This window comes from Thalassophryne amazonica, chromosome 5 (genome assembly GCF_902500255.1).
Source record: "Thalassophryne amazonica chromosome 5, fThaAma1.1, whole genome shotgun sequence".
NCBI classification, from domain to species: Eukaryota; Metazoa; Chordata; class Actinopteri; order Batrachoidiformes; family Batrachoididae; genus Thalassophryne; species Thalassophryne amazonica.
In genome coordinates this window covers 92,593,422-92,610,643 of record NC_047107.1, presented here as the reverse complement: position 1 = coordinate 92,610,643, position 17,222 = coordinate 92,593,422, and the positions used below count along the sequence as shown (strand labels likewise).

General features: G+C 37.5%; 1 protein-coding gene and 1 long non-coding RNA gene across 3 annotated transcripts in view; one reads left to right on the top strand and one right to left on the bottom strand.

The window, feature by feature from the left end:
- fbxw8 (F-box and WD repeat domain containing 8) overlaps positions 1-13,262 on the bottom strand; it is a 51,859-nt gene extending 38,597 nt beyond the window's left edge. The window contains exons 1-7 of one of the 2 annotated variants that reach the window (XM_034170893.1): positions 12,690-13,262; positions 12,503-12,607; positions 4,390-4,554; positions 4,130-4,218; positions 3,349-3,506; positions 2,153-2,349; positions 1,157-1,375 (exon numbers count right to left, since the gene is read on the bottom strand). In XM_034170893.1, the coding sequence (XP_034026784.1) occupies positions 1,157-1,375; positions 2,153-2,349; positions 3,349-3,506; positions 4,130-4,218; positions 4,390-4,554; positions 12,503-12,607; positions 12,690-13,127 (1,371 nt within the window). In that variant the 5' untranslated portion in view covers positions 13,128-13,262. The remainder of the gene's footprint in view (positions 1-1,156; positions 1,376-2,152; positions 2,350-3,348; positions 3,507-4,129; positions 4,219-4,389; positions 4,555-12,502; positions 12,608-12,689) is intronic. The other variant, XM_034170894.1, reaches the window with a different exon arrangement.
- Positions 13,263-13,460: 198 nt separating this feature from the next.
- On the top strand, positions 13,461-15,902 carry LOC117510962. The gene is made up of 2 exons (XR_004560858.1): positions 13,461-13,901; positions 14,998-15,902. It is a non-coding gene; the product is annotated as an uncharacterized LOC117510962 (long non-coding RNA).
- Positions 15,903-17,222: the final 1,320 nt, after the last annotated feature.

Sequence of the window (17,222 nt, the reverse complement as noted above, 5' to 3'; positions counted from 1 at the left end):
TTTATGTGGAAATGATTGTTGTACAAAAGCTTCAGATATATGTCGCTGAGCTAGATGATGACTGGAGTGCAGTATGAAGCAGAAACAAGGCGATAATCTGTGAACCGCGGCTAATGACGCATGCGCAGTGACGGCAAGGCGGACCGATTTTTAGGGGGGCCCATTCGGTCGGTAACACCGAATCAGATCTGGATCAAACTCTATCAGGTAATAATGAGTGCCAATCTGCACCTCACTTTCAAATATGAGAGTAATTGGGGCATGTTTGATAAAGATATAATGTAAAATATACATTAAAAGGGGTTTTCAATGTTAAATTTAAATGGCCACAAAATCTGTATCCAGATCAGGATCACATCTGGATCAAACTTTGTCAGTCAGTAAAGGATACCATCCTACATAATGTTTTCAAATGTGAAAGAAATTCAATCTTGTTTGACAGACACAGTTATGAATTTTTGAAAATTTGTTCAATGATAAATATAGGGATTTTTCCAATTTTCCAAGATTTTTCCTGACTTTGACCGATGACCTTGAAAATTGAGTCAGTTCTTGCCTGTCAGGATATGAATCCTCTGTTAAAAAAAGAAAAAAAAAATTCACAATGATATATGAAAAATTGTGAGCTCCAGGCTGTTCTAAAACAGACAAACAAACGGGCAAAAACATAACCTCCACCCAACTTCGATGGCAGAGGTAAAAATACGATATTGTCCTGAAGGCCTTGTATTGGCCTAAAATCCTTGGAATATTAATGAGAGTACAGTCTTCATCACATGCAGATATTAGCTTTGGCTCTGTGATGTACAATAGTTGGTCAAGGTCACTCATCATCAAACTTTACTTAAACCTTCAAGGAATGCATCCCTGCTGCAAATTTGGTAGACTTGCCTCAAATCTATGAAAAGTTACAGGGAGTACTGAGTTTCATATGAAAACACAGACAGACAGCATTTCTATGTCCCTCCATTGGTGAGACATGAGACAAAAAATGTTGAGAATCCCCGATTGAAAATACGAAAGGGTGAAGAGCATCTTAGGAACAGTCAGCCTCTATTTATGGGGCGAAACGCAGCTAGTAATGTTTCTATAAATTTTATGAACAAAATAAAAAAGTCAACATTTAACACAAACTCTGCACAAAGACTGAACCTACCTTGTTCCCACCATCATGCATTGCCCAGCCTGTGCGCTTCACCCCCAGTGCAACATGGGAGTTGGAGGCATCTAAGCAGGTGACAGGATGACCATAGACAGAGTGGAGTAAGCGTGGCTCCTCCCACTGGGGATCCAGAAGATACACAGTCTCATCTGTTGCCAGGGCTAGCAGTGCACAGTGCTGCCCCCTGCCGGGCACCAGGACCATGCGCTCTACCTGCCAATCAGACAGCACAGCCTCAAACATCATTTCTGCAAAATACTCTAATAGTAACATGGGGGAACAAAGAAATAATAACATAATCAACTTTGTGAACAACTTGTTCCAACCAACATACCACAGCATTTGAAATGTACACTAAACATTTTGGGAATACCTTCATTAATTCCACTAATTTTGGTCAAAATTGGACAAATAAACTACAGCCCAACCACTATACCATTCGGCTGATAATATTGACTGATATGAACCTTTCCTGAACATATCACTATGTTATTTTTACAGATATGAAAACTTTTATCTTACTGAATAATGCAGAAAAAACATTTCTGCTGTTGGAAATGTGTCATTACATAGCTCATCCAGCAGAGGGCACTCAGATGGCACTGATGACAATGTTGTCAAGCATGGCTGGGCCTTGATCACAACCAGAGTTCTCCTCAATGACACTGGACTGGAATGTTTGTGTTTCATGCAGATGTTCTCATGGTGTGCTACCACTGCATGAAGCTTTATTGAAATTCACCAAGAGGTTTAGCCAGTAGTGATTAGCAGGTCAGTACCATGTGATGCATCAGTGAAACACAAAAGTCCAACTGTCTTCCACTGAAGATGATTTGCCTTTATGCACATCACAACAGCATTGGCAGAGTTGCACTTACAAGATGGATGGACATGGTGATTCCTATGTAAGCCCCTCCACCCCCACCCCACATTTTATTTGTATGGGGTAGAATGACATATAGAAGAAGATTGGGGCTATGCCCAACTTACAGTCTTTGGCAGGTGTGCATGGCACAGTCTCCTCCAGTAGCCACGATTATCTGCAGAGTCTATTCGAACATCACCTCCAGCAGTGCAGGCTAGGACGGGACTGTCTGTACTCAGGACCAGGGCCTGGATCTTTCCTGGGTTCTGGTAGTGATAAATGGGCTCTCCACCCATTTCCGTGCTCCACAGATCCACACAGCCTACAGCCAGTACAAACAGGAACAGTTTCTAAGATGATCAATGGGACTCAGGGCATCATTAAAGGTCTGTTTTTCTGCGGATTGTACATCACTACATTACAGCAACAGAAGCTACATGAACATGTAATCAGGTAGACAGAAACCTGATTTTCTTTGGTAAGTTTCATTTCGATACCAGGAACAACTACAGCTGTGCTCAGAGAACGCAAGTACCTCCACCAACAGAGTAATGTCACACTATGAAATAAATGTTGACTGAACTGTAACTTCAAAAAGGTCAAATTCAAGTCAGATCAAACATTTCTGAAAGAGTTCTGGTATTAAGCCAACAATGTCCTGCAAGTGGGTTCCACTTTAAAATTCCAACTAAACGTTGAGTAAAATGACACTTCAGAATGGTGAAATTTAAGTCTAATCTAAATTGATGATGTATTTTTCATGTTTTGTGTGACTGTGAAATTGAAATTTGAACTGTGACCTTGAAAACTGAACTTACTGTATTCTAGGACCCAATACACCACTTCCACACATCAGATTTAAATACAGAATATTAATTTTTCGGAGCAACTTTAACCTTGACCCTGCGACCCAATCCCGGATAAACGGTTGAAAATGACATGACAGGACTTTAACCTTGACTGAGGCCAAGGTCAATCAGAAAGCATCTCCCTAAGAGGAACAATATGAGCCAAATTGGAAGTTTCTATGGTGAGTAGTTCCGAAGTTATGGCTGATTATGCGATTTTCAATTCTGCGTGACCTTGACCTTGAAACTTGAGCTATGACCTTGAAAAATGACCACACTCTATTCTAGGATTATCTGAACTGTATGCCTAAATTTTATCACAATTTATGCAGAACTGTGCCCATGAGACTGTTAAATAACAAACAAACAACCAAACGCAGGCAATCACATAACCTCCGTCCTGCTTCGTTGGTGGAAGTAATAATATCCTGAAGTCATATTTCTGTGATGTCTTCACACCAACAAACACTTACCATCTTCATAAGCAGCAGCGGCCACTGTGCTGTTGACCTGGACGTGACTAACGTATGGCCTGGGGTTGGAGTTCAAAGACAGACTGTTGGCCTTCAGGTAGGACGCTGTGGAGTCCCAGTGCAGGGTGCCCCACAGTCTCACATCCCCAGACGTGTACCTAAGATACAACGAGACTCTCATCACACATTCAGATTCTTAAGAAAACCCCAACGCACCCTGTCATCATGCAATCATTTTTCGGCTAACACTTTTTGCTGCTTTAATAACAGAAAGTTATATTTCCTAACTTCTAAATATTAATAAATCCTTGCCAAATTTAGTGCTAAAATTCCTATCTAGCTACAACAATTTTAATTTTTCACAACTACCGTTGAAGACGTCTTTCCAGGAAAGATGCCAAATTGATTACAGCTTCTCAAAAGTGAGGGTTTTTTTTTTTTTTGCTGCTGTTGGTTGTTTTGCATCCTTGTAAATGAAAAAAGTATGCAGAAAACATGTCTCTGGCAAGCCCCAAAGTTTTCTTGAATCTAACTTTTTATCAACTCTCATAACACGTTTCATGACAAAATATTTAACTCAGATGCTACGAACAAACACAAATCGTGCAAGACATTTTAAAGGACATTTCCCCCAAATTTCTGAAATTTTATGAAGTGTATTATTATCAGCCTAACAGCTGATCACCAGGACAAAGGTCAAGACTTTTCTTGATGCTGAAAAATGCTGTTTTCATTATAGCAGATATTCATATGCACACTTGTTGGAGTCATTCACACTTACCCAGCAAAGATGAAGCTGTCACAGGAACTTGCGTCACACAACACTTTGCCAAGTTCAAACTGAAGCTGGGTAATTGATCCCACTCGATTCTGAGTAGAAAATATTAATTGCATAACCATTTTTAATTCATTTTTCCAATAAAATCACTGTACAGTTGGAAAGAGGAACACATATTCAAAAATGTGTCACCCGGCTGCAGAAATTAAAGTTGACCTCAACCAGACTTTCAAACAAGTGAAGCGATTCTGACTAAGCCCGACCTTCCAGTTGGAACACACAGTCCGGGCTGAGTTCCTGCAGTCTCGCAGCGTGCTCTTCCAGCAGGGGGAGTCAGACAAGCAGGCATCCTGATGATAACCCTCTCTCACACACAGCCTGAACCACAGGACGCTGTCCTCTGCAAGGACTTTCCATGGCCTGCTCACCTGGACAGTAGATTACACCGTGTAGATTGTGTCAACATATAGGAATCTTACATCAATCAGTTTATTTTATTTTAAGAAGCATGACAATTAACTCAACTGTACACAGACTGCAGTAGAGAACAACAAATGCTGTGGGTCTGCCAGTTAAAACTGAATTCACCATCTAACACTCTCTCAAATCAAACAAGTGCAATCAGACAAAGCACAACTAAGTTCCCAGCCACTTGTGTGTGTCTTGTGTGTGTGTGTATGTGGGGTGGGGGTCCAAATGAACTGAATATGGTTTAAATACATGACACAATGTATTAATCATGGATCAATCCAAATTATAACATATCCATATGAACCAGTTTAACTGATAAATATGCTTTAAATTAAATTTGTTAGTTTAGTTTGGAACTGCAATACAAATGGATGGAAATCGTATTTGAAATTTCAATGGTTAAATCGTAGAGGGAGGCCTAAATATTTGTTTCAGTGCCCAATAGTAACTATACCATTTTGAACCCTTGCAGCCTCTTTCACGCAGTCACCTTCCAGGTGATGTCGGGGGAGGCTGTGAGGGCTCAGAGGTCAGGGCTTAGGGAGGATATCAAGACTGGCTTACAGTACAGTGTCTTCACTAAAACCTTGGACAAGTTGAACTTGGGCCCTTTTCAATTCTACTTTTTGCCACATGGGGGTAGTGTCTCTAAAACTGTCTGTGCATTGTGTAATGATCTTTAAAAAGTCTTCATAAATCAAGAAAAAACTTGATTTATGAAGACTTCCCTATCCTCAGCCAAGTCCTCTAATTCAGGGGTGGCCAAGTTCGGTCCTCAAGAGCCACATTCCTGACACTCTTAGTTGTCGCCCTGCTCCAACACACCTGAATCCAATGAAAGGCTCATTAAAAGTCTGCTAATGAGTCTTTCATTGGATTCAGGTGTGTTGGAGCAGGGAGACAACTAAGAGTGTCAGGAATGTGGCTCTCGAGGACCGAACTTGGCCACCCCTGCTCTAATTCTTCGTGATCACATAAGCCTATCCAAACATCCATGCTGTCATAGCAACATAAAACCACTAATATATAATTTGTTGCTGTAAAATATCTCCAACCAGGGTATTTTGAACTTAAGATGGTTTTCACTGCTAATATTTGTTTCCATGAAGTTTATCATTAACATAATCATCAACATTTCATCAGCTCGTTTCATTTTCTACCAAACTTATTCTCAGAAAACAGAGGATAAAATATATGACATAGACACCAATATTGATGAAAGTATATTTGACTTGACTACAATTGGTTGTGAATATTACACTCAACAAAAATATAAACGCAACACTTTTGGTTTTGCTCCCATTTTGTATGAGATGAACACAAAGATCTAAAACTTTTTCCACATACACAATATCACCATTTCCCTCAAATATTGTTCACAAACCAGTCTAAATCTTTGATAGTGAGCACTTCTCCTTTGCTGAGATAATCCATCCCACCTCACAGGTGTGCCATACCAAGATGCTGATTAGACACCATGATTAGTGCACAGGTGTGCCTTAGACTGTCCACAATAAAAGTCCACTCTGAAAGGTGCAGTTTTGTTTTATTGGGGGGGGGGGGGGGGGGGATACCAGTCAGCATCTGGTGTAACCACCATTTGCCTCATGCATTGCAACACATCTTCGCATAGAGTTGATCAGGTTGTCAATTGTGGCCTGTGGAATGTTGGTCCACTCCTCTTCACTGGCTGTGCGAAGTTGCTGGATATTGGCAGGAACTGGTACACGCTGTCGTATACGCCGGTCCAGAGCATCCCAAACATGCTCAATGGGTGACATTTCTAGTGAGTATGCCTACCATGCAAGAACTGGGACATTTTCAGCTTCCAAGAATTGTGTCCAGATCCTTGCAACATGGGGCCGTGCATTATCCTGCTGCAACGAGGTGATGTTCTTGGATGTATGGCACAACAATGGGCCTCAGGATCTCATCACAGTATCTCTGTCATCAATAAAATGCACCTGTGTTCTTTGTCCATAACAGACGCCTGCCCATACCATAACCCCACCGCCACCATGGGCCACTCGATCCACAACACTGACATCAGAAAACCGCTCATCCACACGACGCCACACACGCTGTCTGCCATCTGCCCTGGACAGTATGAATTGGGATTCATCCGTGAAGAGAACACCTCTCCAACGTGCCAAATGCCTGCGAATGTGAGCATTTGCCCACTCAAGTCGGTTACGACGACGAACTGGAGTCAGGTCGAGACCCCGATGAGGACGACGAGCATGCAGATGAGCTTGCCTGAGACGGTTTCTGACAGTTTGTGCAGTGGTCAGCGGTTGTGAGGCTGGTTGGATGTACTGCCAAATTCTCTGAAACGCCTTTGGAGACGGCTTATGGTAGAGAAATTAACATTCAATACACGAGCAACAGCTCTGGTTGACATTCCTGCTGTCAGCATGCCAACTGCACGCTCCCTCAAATCTTGCGACATCTGTGGCATTGTGCTGTGTGATAAAACTGCACCTTTCAGAGTGGCCTTTTATTGTGGGCAGTCTAAGGCACACCTGTGCTCTAATCATGGTGTCTAATCAGCATCTTGATATGGCACACCTGTGAGGTGGGATGGATTATCTCAGCAAAGGAGAAGTGCTCACTATCACAGATTTAGACTGGTTTGTGAACAATATTTGAGGGAAATGGTGATATTGTGTATGTGGAAAAAGTTTTAGATCTTTTGAGTTCATCTCATACAAAATGGGAGCAAAATCAAAAGTGTTGCGTTTATATTTTTGTTGAGTGTATATGGAAAAACAGTTAAATAGTGAAAAAATTACTGAAGATACCCTGTCACTCATACATATAAACATCCAAAGCTTGTATTGGAAAATGTCAAAAATAAAAGATTATTTAAACCAGTTTAAAAATAGATTCAGCATTGTTGCAATCACAGAATCTTGGCTTAAAGATGACCTCATGGCTGATGTTCAAATGGAGGGATATGAGCTATATTTTGTAAATATAAGAGATAAAAAAGGCGGAGGTATTGCTTTGTACATGTGTCCTTTTTGCGGATGATACAACTGTGTTCTGTAGCGGTGAAAATCTTGAACAGCTTCTGGACATAGTGGAGAAAGAACTGGAAAAATTTAAGGTTTGGTTTGACGCTAATAAGTTGTCACTCAACCTTGGGAAAACTAAATGTATTATATTTGGAAATAAACAGGCACCCAAATGTAAAAATTTAACTATAAACAATAAGGAAATTGAGTTAGTAACAGAGAATAAATTTTTAGGTGTTATAATTGATAATAAACTTAGCTGGAAACCACATATAAATTATGTGAAATCAAAATTGTCAAAAACTACAGCCATTTTGTATAAAGCCAAAGACCTACTGCCGCAAGAAGGGTTACTTACTTTATATCATTCTCTGATGGTACCATATATGACATATTGTGTTGAGTCATGGGGAAACACTTACAAATCAAATACCAATCCAATATTCCTTTTGCAAAAACGAGCCATACGAATCATCTGCAATAAACAATATCGTGAACCAACTCATTCTCTATTTGTGTCTTTAAATTTATTAAAATTCATTGATTTGGTCGATTACATTACAATTCAAACTTTATTTCGAGCGAAAAACCAAGCCTTACCGAGACATGTCCAGAGTCTGTTCCGATTGAGGGAATCCAGATATAGTTTAAGAGGTTGTGCAATTTTTATGAAACCACCAGTAAGAACAAATGTAAAGGGTTTTTGTGTGTCTGTGGTTGGGGTGAGGAAATGGAACAAATGTTCAACAGAGGTTAGAATGAGTAGTACCTTAGTGAGATTTAAGAAACTACTTAAAAAGAACATTATGTCTAAGTATCATAAAGAAGCAAATATAATTTGATTTATATGGAATGTTCAATTTATAAGTGGGACTTATTGTATATTTGAATGTGTGGGTATGTATATGCGTATGTAGATATATAGATATGGGTAGGTGTATATGTATATAAGTGACTGTGTATATGTATGTATATATTTATGTTTGTAAAGTATATACGTATATATATAGGTATATGTGGCACAGCCCAAGCAGAGGGTCACCCCCAAGAGCCTGGTCTGCTTGAGGTTTCTTCCTTATAGGGAGTTTTTCCTCACCACAGTTGCCTAGTGCTTGCTCTGGGGGTTGGTAAGGTTAGTCCTTACTGGCCTAAAGTGCCTTGATTTGACTTTCTTATGATCTGGTACTATATAAATATAATTATAAGTGAATAGTATATTGATGTGTATGTCTGTGTGTCGACATGTAGTAGTGAATTTATATTTATGTAAATATGACTGATTAGAATTGTTGGACTTGTACTAGCAGGGGTGGGCGCTAATAAGCTTTGCTTCAGCCCACACCCTTTCGGACTCACTAGTTTTGTCTGTGTTTGTTTGTGGAATTGTTCATTTTTTTCTATTTGAATATTTTGTGTGCCGAATTAAAAAAACTTTGTCACTTGTCACTTTGTCACATAAAAACAGATCTGACATGTAAAATTGTAGAAGAAATGACAATTATAGATGATGTCATAGAAATTGTAACAGTGGAAATTGTACATGAAACATCTAAAAATATTCTAATCAGTTGTGTATATAAAGCACCAGACTCTTGTGTTGTGAAATTTACAGCTAAAATAATAGAATTATTCCATCAAATCAAAAACAAAATGCTCTTTATGTGTGGAGACTTTAATGTTAATGTGGAAAGCTCCAGTTGCCAAAGAGCAAGTGATTTTGTGAATTCAATGAATAGCTTGGGCTTATTCCCCTTGATAAGAAAACCAACCAGAATTACATCGCAAAGTGCAACTGTAACTGACAATATATTCACAAATAGAACAGATGAAATTATTACGAATGGGATCTTGATGACAGATCTTAGTGATCATTTACCAGTTTTTTCAATATTTAAATATAAAAATAGGTACAAAAAAAAAAACTGTTATAAACTTTAAAAGAGATAAGTCATTAAAAGCCTTAGAGGCATTAAATTATGACCTTAAAAACCAAATTGGGAAGAAGTTTATGTCGGCGATGTTAATGTAGCATATGATTCATTTATGAAAATACTGATGAAATCATATAATAAAAATGGTAAATTAATAAAAACTAGTAAGAAAAGAGTAAATAAACCATGGCTGACTAAGGGAATAAAAAAACACTTGTGTAAAGAAAAACTATTTATATAGGTGTTTTTTAAAAATGCAAACAAAGGAAACAGAACACAGATACAAAAATATAAAAATAAACTATTGACAATAATTAGGAAACAAAAAAAAAATTATTATAGTGAACAATTAAATAAGAGTAAAGATAATATGAGGGCAACATGAGGAATTAAAAAAAGTGTGATGGAAAGTGATGGAGTGAAATCAACTTTTCCAAATTACCTTGTCAAGGAAAATAAAGAGATATATGACATAAAAGAAGTTGTAAATGAGTTTAATGATTATTTTTCAAAGGTGGGATCAAGTCTGGTGGGAAATAAAGCAATAGTAGAAGATAAATTAAATACAATTGTAAATACGGTCAATAGTATTTTCCTTGACAATGTGGAAAAAGATGAAATAAGGAATATTGTAAAAAACTGTGTAAGCAAAAGATCAACTGACTATGAAGATTTAGACATGATGACTGTAAAAAGTATAATAGAAACTGTTATTGAACCATTCACTTACATTTGTAATCTGTCTCTGTCAACAGGAATTTTCCCAGACGAAATGAAAATTGCTAAGGTAGTCCCATTATATAAAAATGGAGACAAAACGTTTTAAATTACAGGCCAGTGTCATTGCTTCCACAGTTTTCTAAAATTATGGAAAACGTTTTTGTGACAAGGTTGGATAAATTCATTGAGAAACATATTTTAAATAATGCTCAGTATGGATTCAGAACAAAACATTCAACAGCTATGGCAATTATGGAATTAACAGAGAAAATATCAACAGCAACAGATAATAAGGATTATTTTGTAAGTGTTTTTATTGACCTGAAAAAGCTTTTGATGTTATCGACCATTCAAGATTGCTTCAAAAGTTACAACAATATGGAATAAGAGGGATTGCACATCAGTGGGTAAAAGCTACTTAGAAAATAGAAAACAGTTTGATAAATAATACTAAATCAGAATTGTGTAACATTATTTGTGGAGTACCACAAGGGTCGGTACTTGGACCCAAACTGTTTATTTTGTATATCAATGATTTTGTGAATGTATCTAATGTATTTGGTAGCATTTTATTTGCTGATGATACAACATTATATTACTCTGGATCAGATATACAGAAAGTAGCACAAGTGATAAATACAGAGTTGAAAAAAGTTAAATATTAGTTTGATATAAACAGATTGTCACTAAATCTTAATAAAACAAATTTCATATTGTTTAATGACAGAGTAAAAAAAAATTATGTGTCATTAAAAATAGATGGAATGGACATTCAAAGGGTAAAAGAAACAAAATTTTTAGGAGTCATGATTGATGAAGATTTGACATGGAAGTCACACATAAATTACATAAAAGGAAAAATAGCGAAAGCCATTGCTGTTTTGCATAAAGTAAAATATTCATTAAATAGTTATGGATTAATAACATTGTACAATTCATTGATTGTCCCATATTTAACTTATTGTGTAGAAATCTGGGGATCAACATGTACAACTTATACACAACCTTTATTTATTTTGCAGAAAAGAGCTTTAAAAGTGATTAGCAACAGTCGTTTTAGAGATCCATCTAGTCCATTGTTCATTAAGTATAGGGTACTTAAATTTCATTATTTAGTTGATTTGAAATTATTACAAACAATTTACCAAGCGAATAACAATACCTTACTATTAAACATTCAAAATATGTTTGAAAAAAGAGTAAGTAGTTATAATTTGAAAGGCATAGAAGTCTTTAAAAATCCAAGATTCAGAACCAAGATAAAGGAACGGAGTATTGCAGTGAATGGTGTAAAATTATGGAACAACCTCAAAGAAATCAAAGAATCAAGGTCGCTTAAATTATTTTAAAAACGTATTAAACTAGATGTATATAGTAAGTATGAAACTATGAAATAAGTCAGTGGGCTGTGACAAAGTCAAAAATGTAATCTGTTAATAATATTTAGAATGTTTGAAGTTTAAAATGTAATCTGTTAGGGATGTAATCTTCTACATAATGGTTAAGATTATGAAATAAGTCGGTGGCATGTGACAAAGTCATAGAAATGTAATCTGTTAAAATTATGTCGATTAATGATGCTTGATATTGCAAGATTGTATTGTAAAAAAGGGGCAGAAAATATAAGACTTGTTCTTCCAATCTGCTCCTTTTCATTCAGCAGTTTGTAATGTTTTGTTATTTCTGCTTTTTTGTTTTTTTTCTTTTAAATGAATGAAATAAATATTAGGAAAAAAAGAAATAGTACAATAACTTTTAACTTTCAAAAATACTTCTATAAAACTCATAAGGCAGTGTGTACAGACATTGCAGAATATTTCAGACAATTGGGCATGTCATTTCTTGATGTTGAAAATTTGAAAAAAATCACAGATTTCAAATATTTTTTCATCAATATGTCATTGACAAATCGACAAATAACTGTAAACTATAAATGGAAATTTGATCAATGTAGTTATATTATGATGAAATGGTATGAAAACATATTGTAAAAGAGAAAAAGGTGAAGTTGGATGGCAAGATGCCTCCTATGCAGCCAATAGAAAACAGAGACATAAAATTGGTTACGCAAAAGATATCAACATGTGGTTTTTGGGAAAAGCAAATTTTTAGTGTACCAAATACTGTCTAAAAACTGTTTAAGATCATGGGGGGGGTCCTTGCACAAGTTTGAGATTTGGCTCAGTGATGGAGTTTCAGGTAAGTAACAAGTTCTCTGTTTCAGCACACCAGCTTACCTGTGCACAACGTCCTAATTCAGCACAGTTGAGATACTGGAATATTTTTAATGCCAACTCGTATGGCAACTCAGCATCAAAGAAGGGAATGTCACTGACCTCATTCTGGAAAAAGAAGAGCAACATCAGGTTTGAAGATCAGAGCTGATTTAATCCATCATCATCACCATCATTGTTATTTTCATACCAGATCTTGAATGAGTTGATCAACCAGCTCTTTGCCTTTACTGGCCTTTCGATTAGGCTGCAGGGACGGCGGGCTGCACACATCACTCATGTTCTGATGCTGCCTCTTCCTTCTGATCCTCTCCTCCTGAATCCTGTCCAACAAGGGACTAGTCCTTCCATCCAGCAAACTACTTGCAATAGACACATACTGAGGTGCGTCTCCTCCCTCATCACTTCTCTCTCCTCCACCCTCACCCGATTTTGTCCTCCTGCTTCCTCTCTGTTCTTGTATGCTGGGTATGTTTAAGTCCTCAAAATATCGATTTTTCGAGTCTCTCTGACCTGGCTCGCCAGGAACGCTCAAGGAAGTGGGAGAAATAGGAGCAGAGGCTTCTTTCTTACACGAGAGCTCCCGTTTCCAACGCTCCCTGAACGCCTCCAGGTCGTCCTCTGCCATAGTACTCAAACATAGCCGAAAAACTGAAAGTTAAATTAAAGTAACACTGTCGTAATGACTAAATGTACAACTGTTGCGCTCGGAAAACAAAATCGTGTCCGTCCCTCTTAACTGTCCGAGCAACAACTGCTTCACATTCATTTTCAGTTCCGCGGGTTTTCCGCTAACAATCCCTTGTTTTGCTCAAAACTGTAAGCTATTATTTGACAATTAACTGTAGGTGTGATTCATTTTTTAAAAACACGATTTAAAATACAACAAACATCCCCCGCCACTCCCCCTCCATGACAAACCCCAAAGGGGACAGATTCGTAAGTTTGTTTTGGGAGATGATGACGTAAACCCCGCACCATGTGACACCGTAATGAATAATGCAGTACAGAAGGCGGGAGGGAGATGTGAGTAATACAAACGCACTTAAGGATTGAGGACGGAGTGAAGGAGGCTCATTTATCCTCTGGCTTCGTTCAAGGAGCCAACATGTGCTGGCTGCCCGTAGACGAGCCGTTACTCCTGGCCGGTGACTCCTCCTGCGTCCGGACTCCGTCGACGTGCTCCGTGGCTCAGCTGCTCGCCTCGCGGCTGAGGAGGGTCGGGGACCAGCTGGAGAAAAGGTGGACGGCGGAGCCGAGTTGTGAGGACACGGACAGTACCGAAGGGTCAGACCGCTGCTTCTCCAGCTTCCTGCGCGCCGCCTTGCAGCTGACCGTGCTCGTGCTGTTCGTCGCGGGGCCGCACCTGTAGGGGCGCGAGGCGGCAAGGCACCGGCAACAGGTGCGTGACGTCATCCCCGTGGTGTGTACAGTTTATTCCCGTGTAATATATAATAGTCAAATATGCAGATATACTAACAGGAACACATATAAATAATCAATAATGATAAATCGATAAATTTTACATTCACAAATCAAAATTTAAAAAGACAAATTCAATTTTTATTTGTGATTAAAATACGTCTTCAGTTTATAAAGGTTAAAAAAAAATTCTTTACACGATTTTGTTTGTTACTGATTTAATATTTATTTTGGTATATAATGAAAGTCTGAGCTTGATTTCTGACAAGGAGTTTATGTATATGTTGTTGGTTGTGCAATTTTGCAGGGATTATTAATGAAACCTTAAAATAGCAATAAATAAATAAAATGGGCAAGGAAATTATGCTTTAACATTATAGGCCAGGTTATTCTGATGCATTTTAATTAGAATATTTTATTTTTCAAGTAAATCAGTTTTGTAAATTTTCTTCCCCCATGTTAGTAGTTATTATTATGATTAATTCCAATGTAAATGTGCTGTATGACGTCTAAAATTCTTTGCCTCCACTTGTAATTTCTTCGTAATGACCAGGTAAAAACAAAAATCACAGAAAACATTTTTCCAAAACCTTACAAACTTATCGCTGCCGGTTCTCTCCTTTAGTATTTTGCAAATAATAAAGTGAAGCATCTGTTACAGCTGCAGGCATTGTGTGCTTCTCACTTTATTATTAGATTTCAAGCATAAATAAATAAATGTGAGCTAGGTTTTTTTTTTTTGCACACAAAACAGCAAAGCCAGTTTTGATGGGTCATTATTGTTTATTCAAAGTTGAGGACATTTGTTTTAAATAAACAAATCACAACTTAATTTCACTTGTGATTGTTCTGTATTACCACTCAGTTTTTCTTTCTTGCACAACAGGGACCTTTAAGTAGTGGAAAACAAAATATGTTCAGGATAGATACTGACTAGACTTAAAATTAGGCAAAAAAGAGAGGAAAATTCCAAAATATTCTACTGATATTGCTTCAGTGGTGCAACTTAAAAATGCCTTGGAATGATTGCTTAAAGGTTCCTCTATGAATGATTTATTTGTTTTCATGTCTTGTAGAGACAGTGACTTTGAGATCTTGCATGATGGGGGAACAAAAACAGGCTGATATTTGCACTGAAAACAAGGGATGCAGGAGCGCCGCGTCCTCCAACAGTCCAGCTGACTGAGGAAGAAAAGGAGAAAAGAGGGCTAAATACGCTTCAGGGTCAGAACTGTGTGTGTGTGTGTGAGACTTATGAGGCTACACCAGACCTGCTGTGGATTATCCAAAAGGATGGCAACGAGCTGACACACTGAACCCTGAGCATCACATGCAGCCAACCAGCTGCACATCTTGCTTCTGTACGACTGTCTGCTTGTGTCATCCAGCTACAAAACAGTGATGTAATCCTCCCCTGGTACAAAGGAGGGAAAAGCTTACTACAAGCACCGCTGTGAATTTTCACCTCCCACACTATAAACAGATCTTTGGGGACAAAAGGCAGAAGCTGTTAGACTGATTAGATCTGAAAATGCATAAGCTACCAACTGTTCACATAACATTTTCAAAGTGCACTGAAATATGTTTGAGGGCTTCACAGGGACTACACCTTTACACACACACATATAGAGAGAGAGAGAGAGAGAGAGAGAGAGAGATAAATAAGCTATAAATGTAAATATTGAGGTGATAAGTTGTTTTTATAGATGTTTTTCTACAGTGTTTTTAGATGATGTTTACACACTTTCCTGTGCTTCATTGTCTTTTTAGCAGCAGTGTTAAGTGAATCCCGTCAATAATTAAGATACTTGCATAGAAAGCTATATCCTGTTTGTGATATCTGAAAATAAGCTTTTTAAAATGTGACAAGTGTAACGTGTCTGGATTTACATCACTGCCTTTTGTATAAAGTTGGATTTCTTTTCACTTGAAGTACTTTAAATAAATTTTTAGCAGTCAGTCCAATAAAGTGTCTTGAAAACATATCTGTAGGTGTTTATTGAAATGACACAAACGTGATAAAATGGGTTAAAGTGCTTTAATTTAAAACTGAAACTGCATGGTAACTTTGCACTGCATTCTGCCTGTAAATCACATTGTACAATTTCAATGAAGCAATGCAATAATGAGTTATTCTAAAAGGAAATTATGGTAAACCCCATAAAATTATAACAAGGAAGACTATCATAAATGAGCTGCTTCTGTCACTTAAATCATATTGTACACATTTACTGTCAACATCAACAAAACAGTTTCCTGGTGCAATAATGTATGCTAATAATGTAATGCTAAGTGCAAAAGAATTGTTACAACTGCTATTGTAATACATGTTAGGAATTTCACTAATGCCTCTTTTCATGAATGTATGCATATGCTTTGAAATTCTTTATCAGATAATCAATTTCCTAATAATTATTACAGCAGGTGACACTGGACAGTAAACTCAATGACTGCTGTAATACTGTAATGACTGCAAATGCACAGCTAACTGAACCACTACTGTAAAAACAATTATAATAATAATCATTATTATTACAGCAACTGTTGTAATAATTATTACAACAGTGGTCGAATTTCCTGTGCAATTTGACCTAGAATAGAACAGAGCCTTTATTGTCATTGCACATATATACATACAACGAAGTTTGTCCTCTGCATTTAACCCATCCTAATTACAGAGACACAATCCAACCATGGCGCCTGAGGATCAACTCCAGATGTAGAGATGCTGCCTTGGTCAGGGGCAGAGAAAGAAGCAGACCCTACATAAGCATGTTTTGATTGTGGGAGAAAACTGGAGTGCCTGGAGGAAACCCACACAGACATGGGAAGAATATGCAAACACCACACAGAAAGGGCGGGAATTGATCTCATGACCTTGCTGTGAGGCACCAGTGCTAACCACTAAGCCACCATGCCTGCTATTGCAGTAGTTATTCATTTAGGAAGGGGATATCTAAGAATCTCTAATCAGTCTGCTGTAAATTTGTGCCCACTATTTTAATATAATTACAATATTAACAATACAATATTGTAATGAGTACAATATTATCATAATAATGATTACAAGTGTGGTTGAATTTGCTGTCAATTAACACCCATTAATAATTATTAGAACATTGGTTGAGTTAGCTGTGCATTTGCACCTAATAAGGTCATAATTAATTGCAATACGGGCAGGTACTACAACAGCAACAAAGAAGTAATACTTGATTTAGTTTTCTACGGCCAACCACTTCATGACAGAGCTTAGTTTGATGGATCAAAAACAACACTAAAAATTAAACACATAAAATGGTAA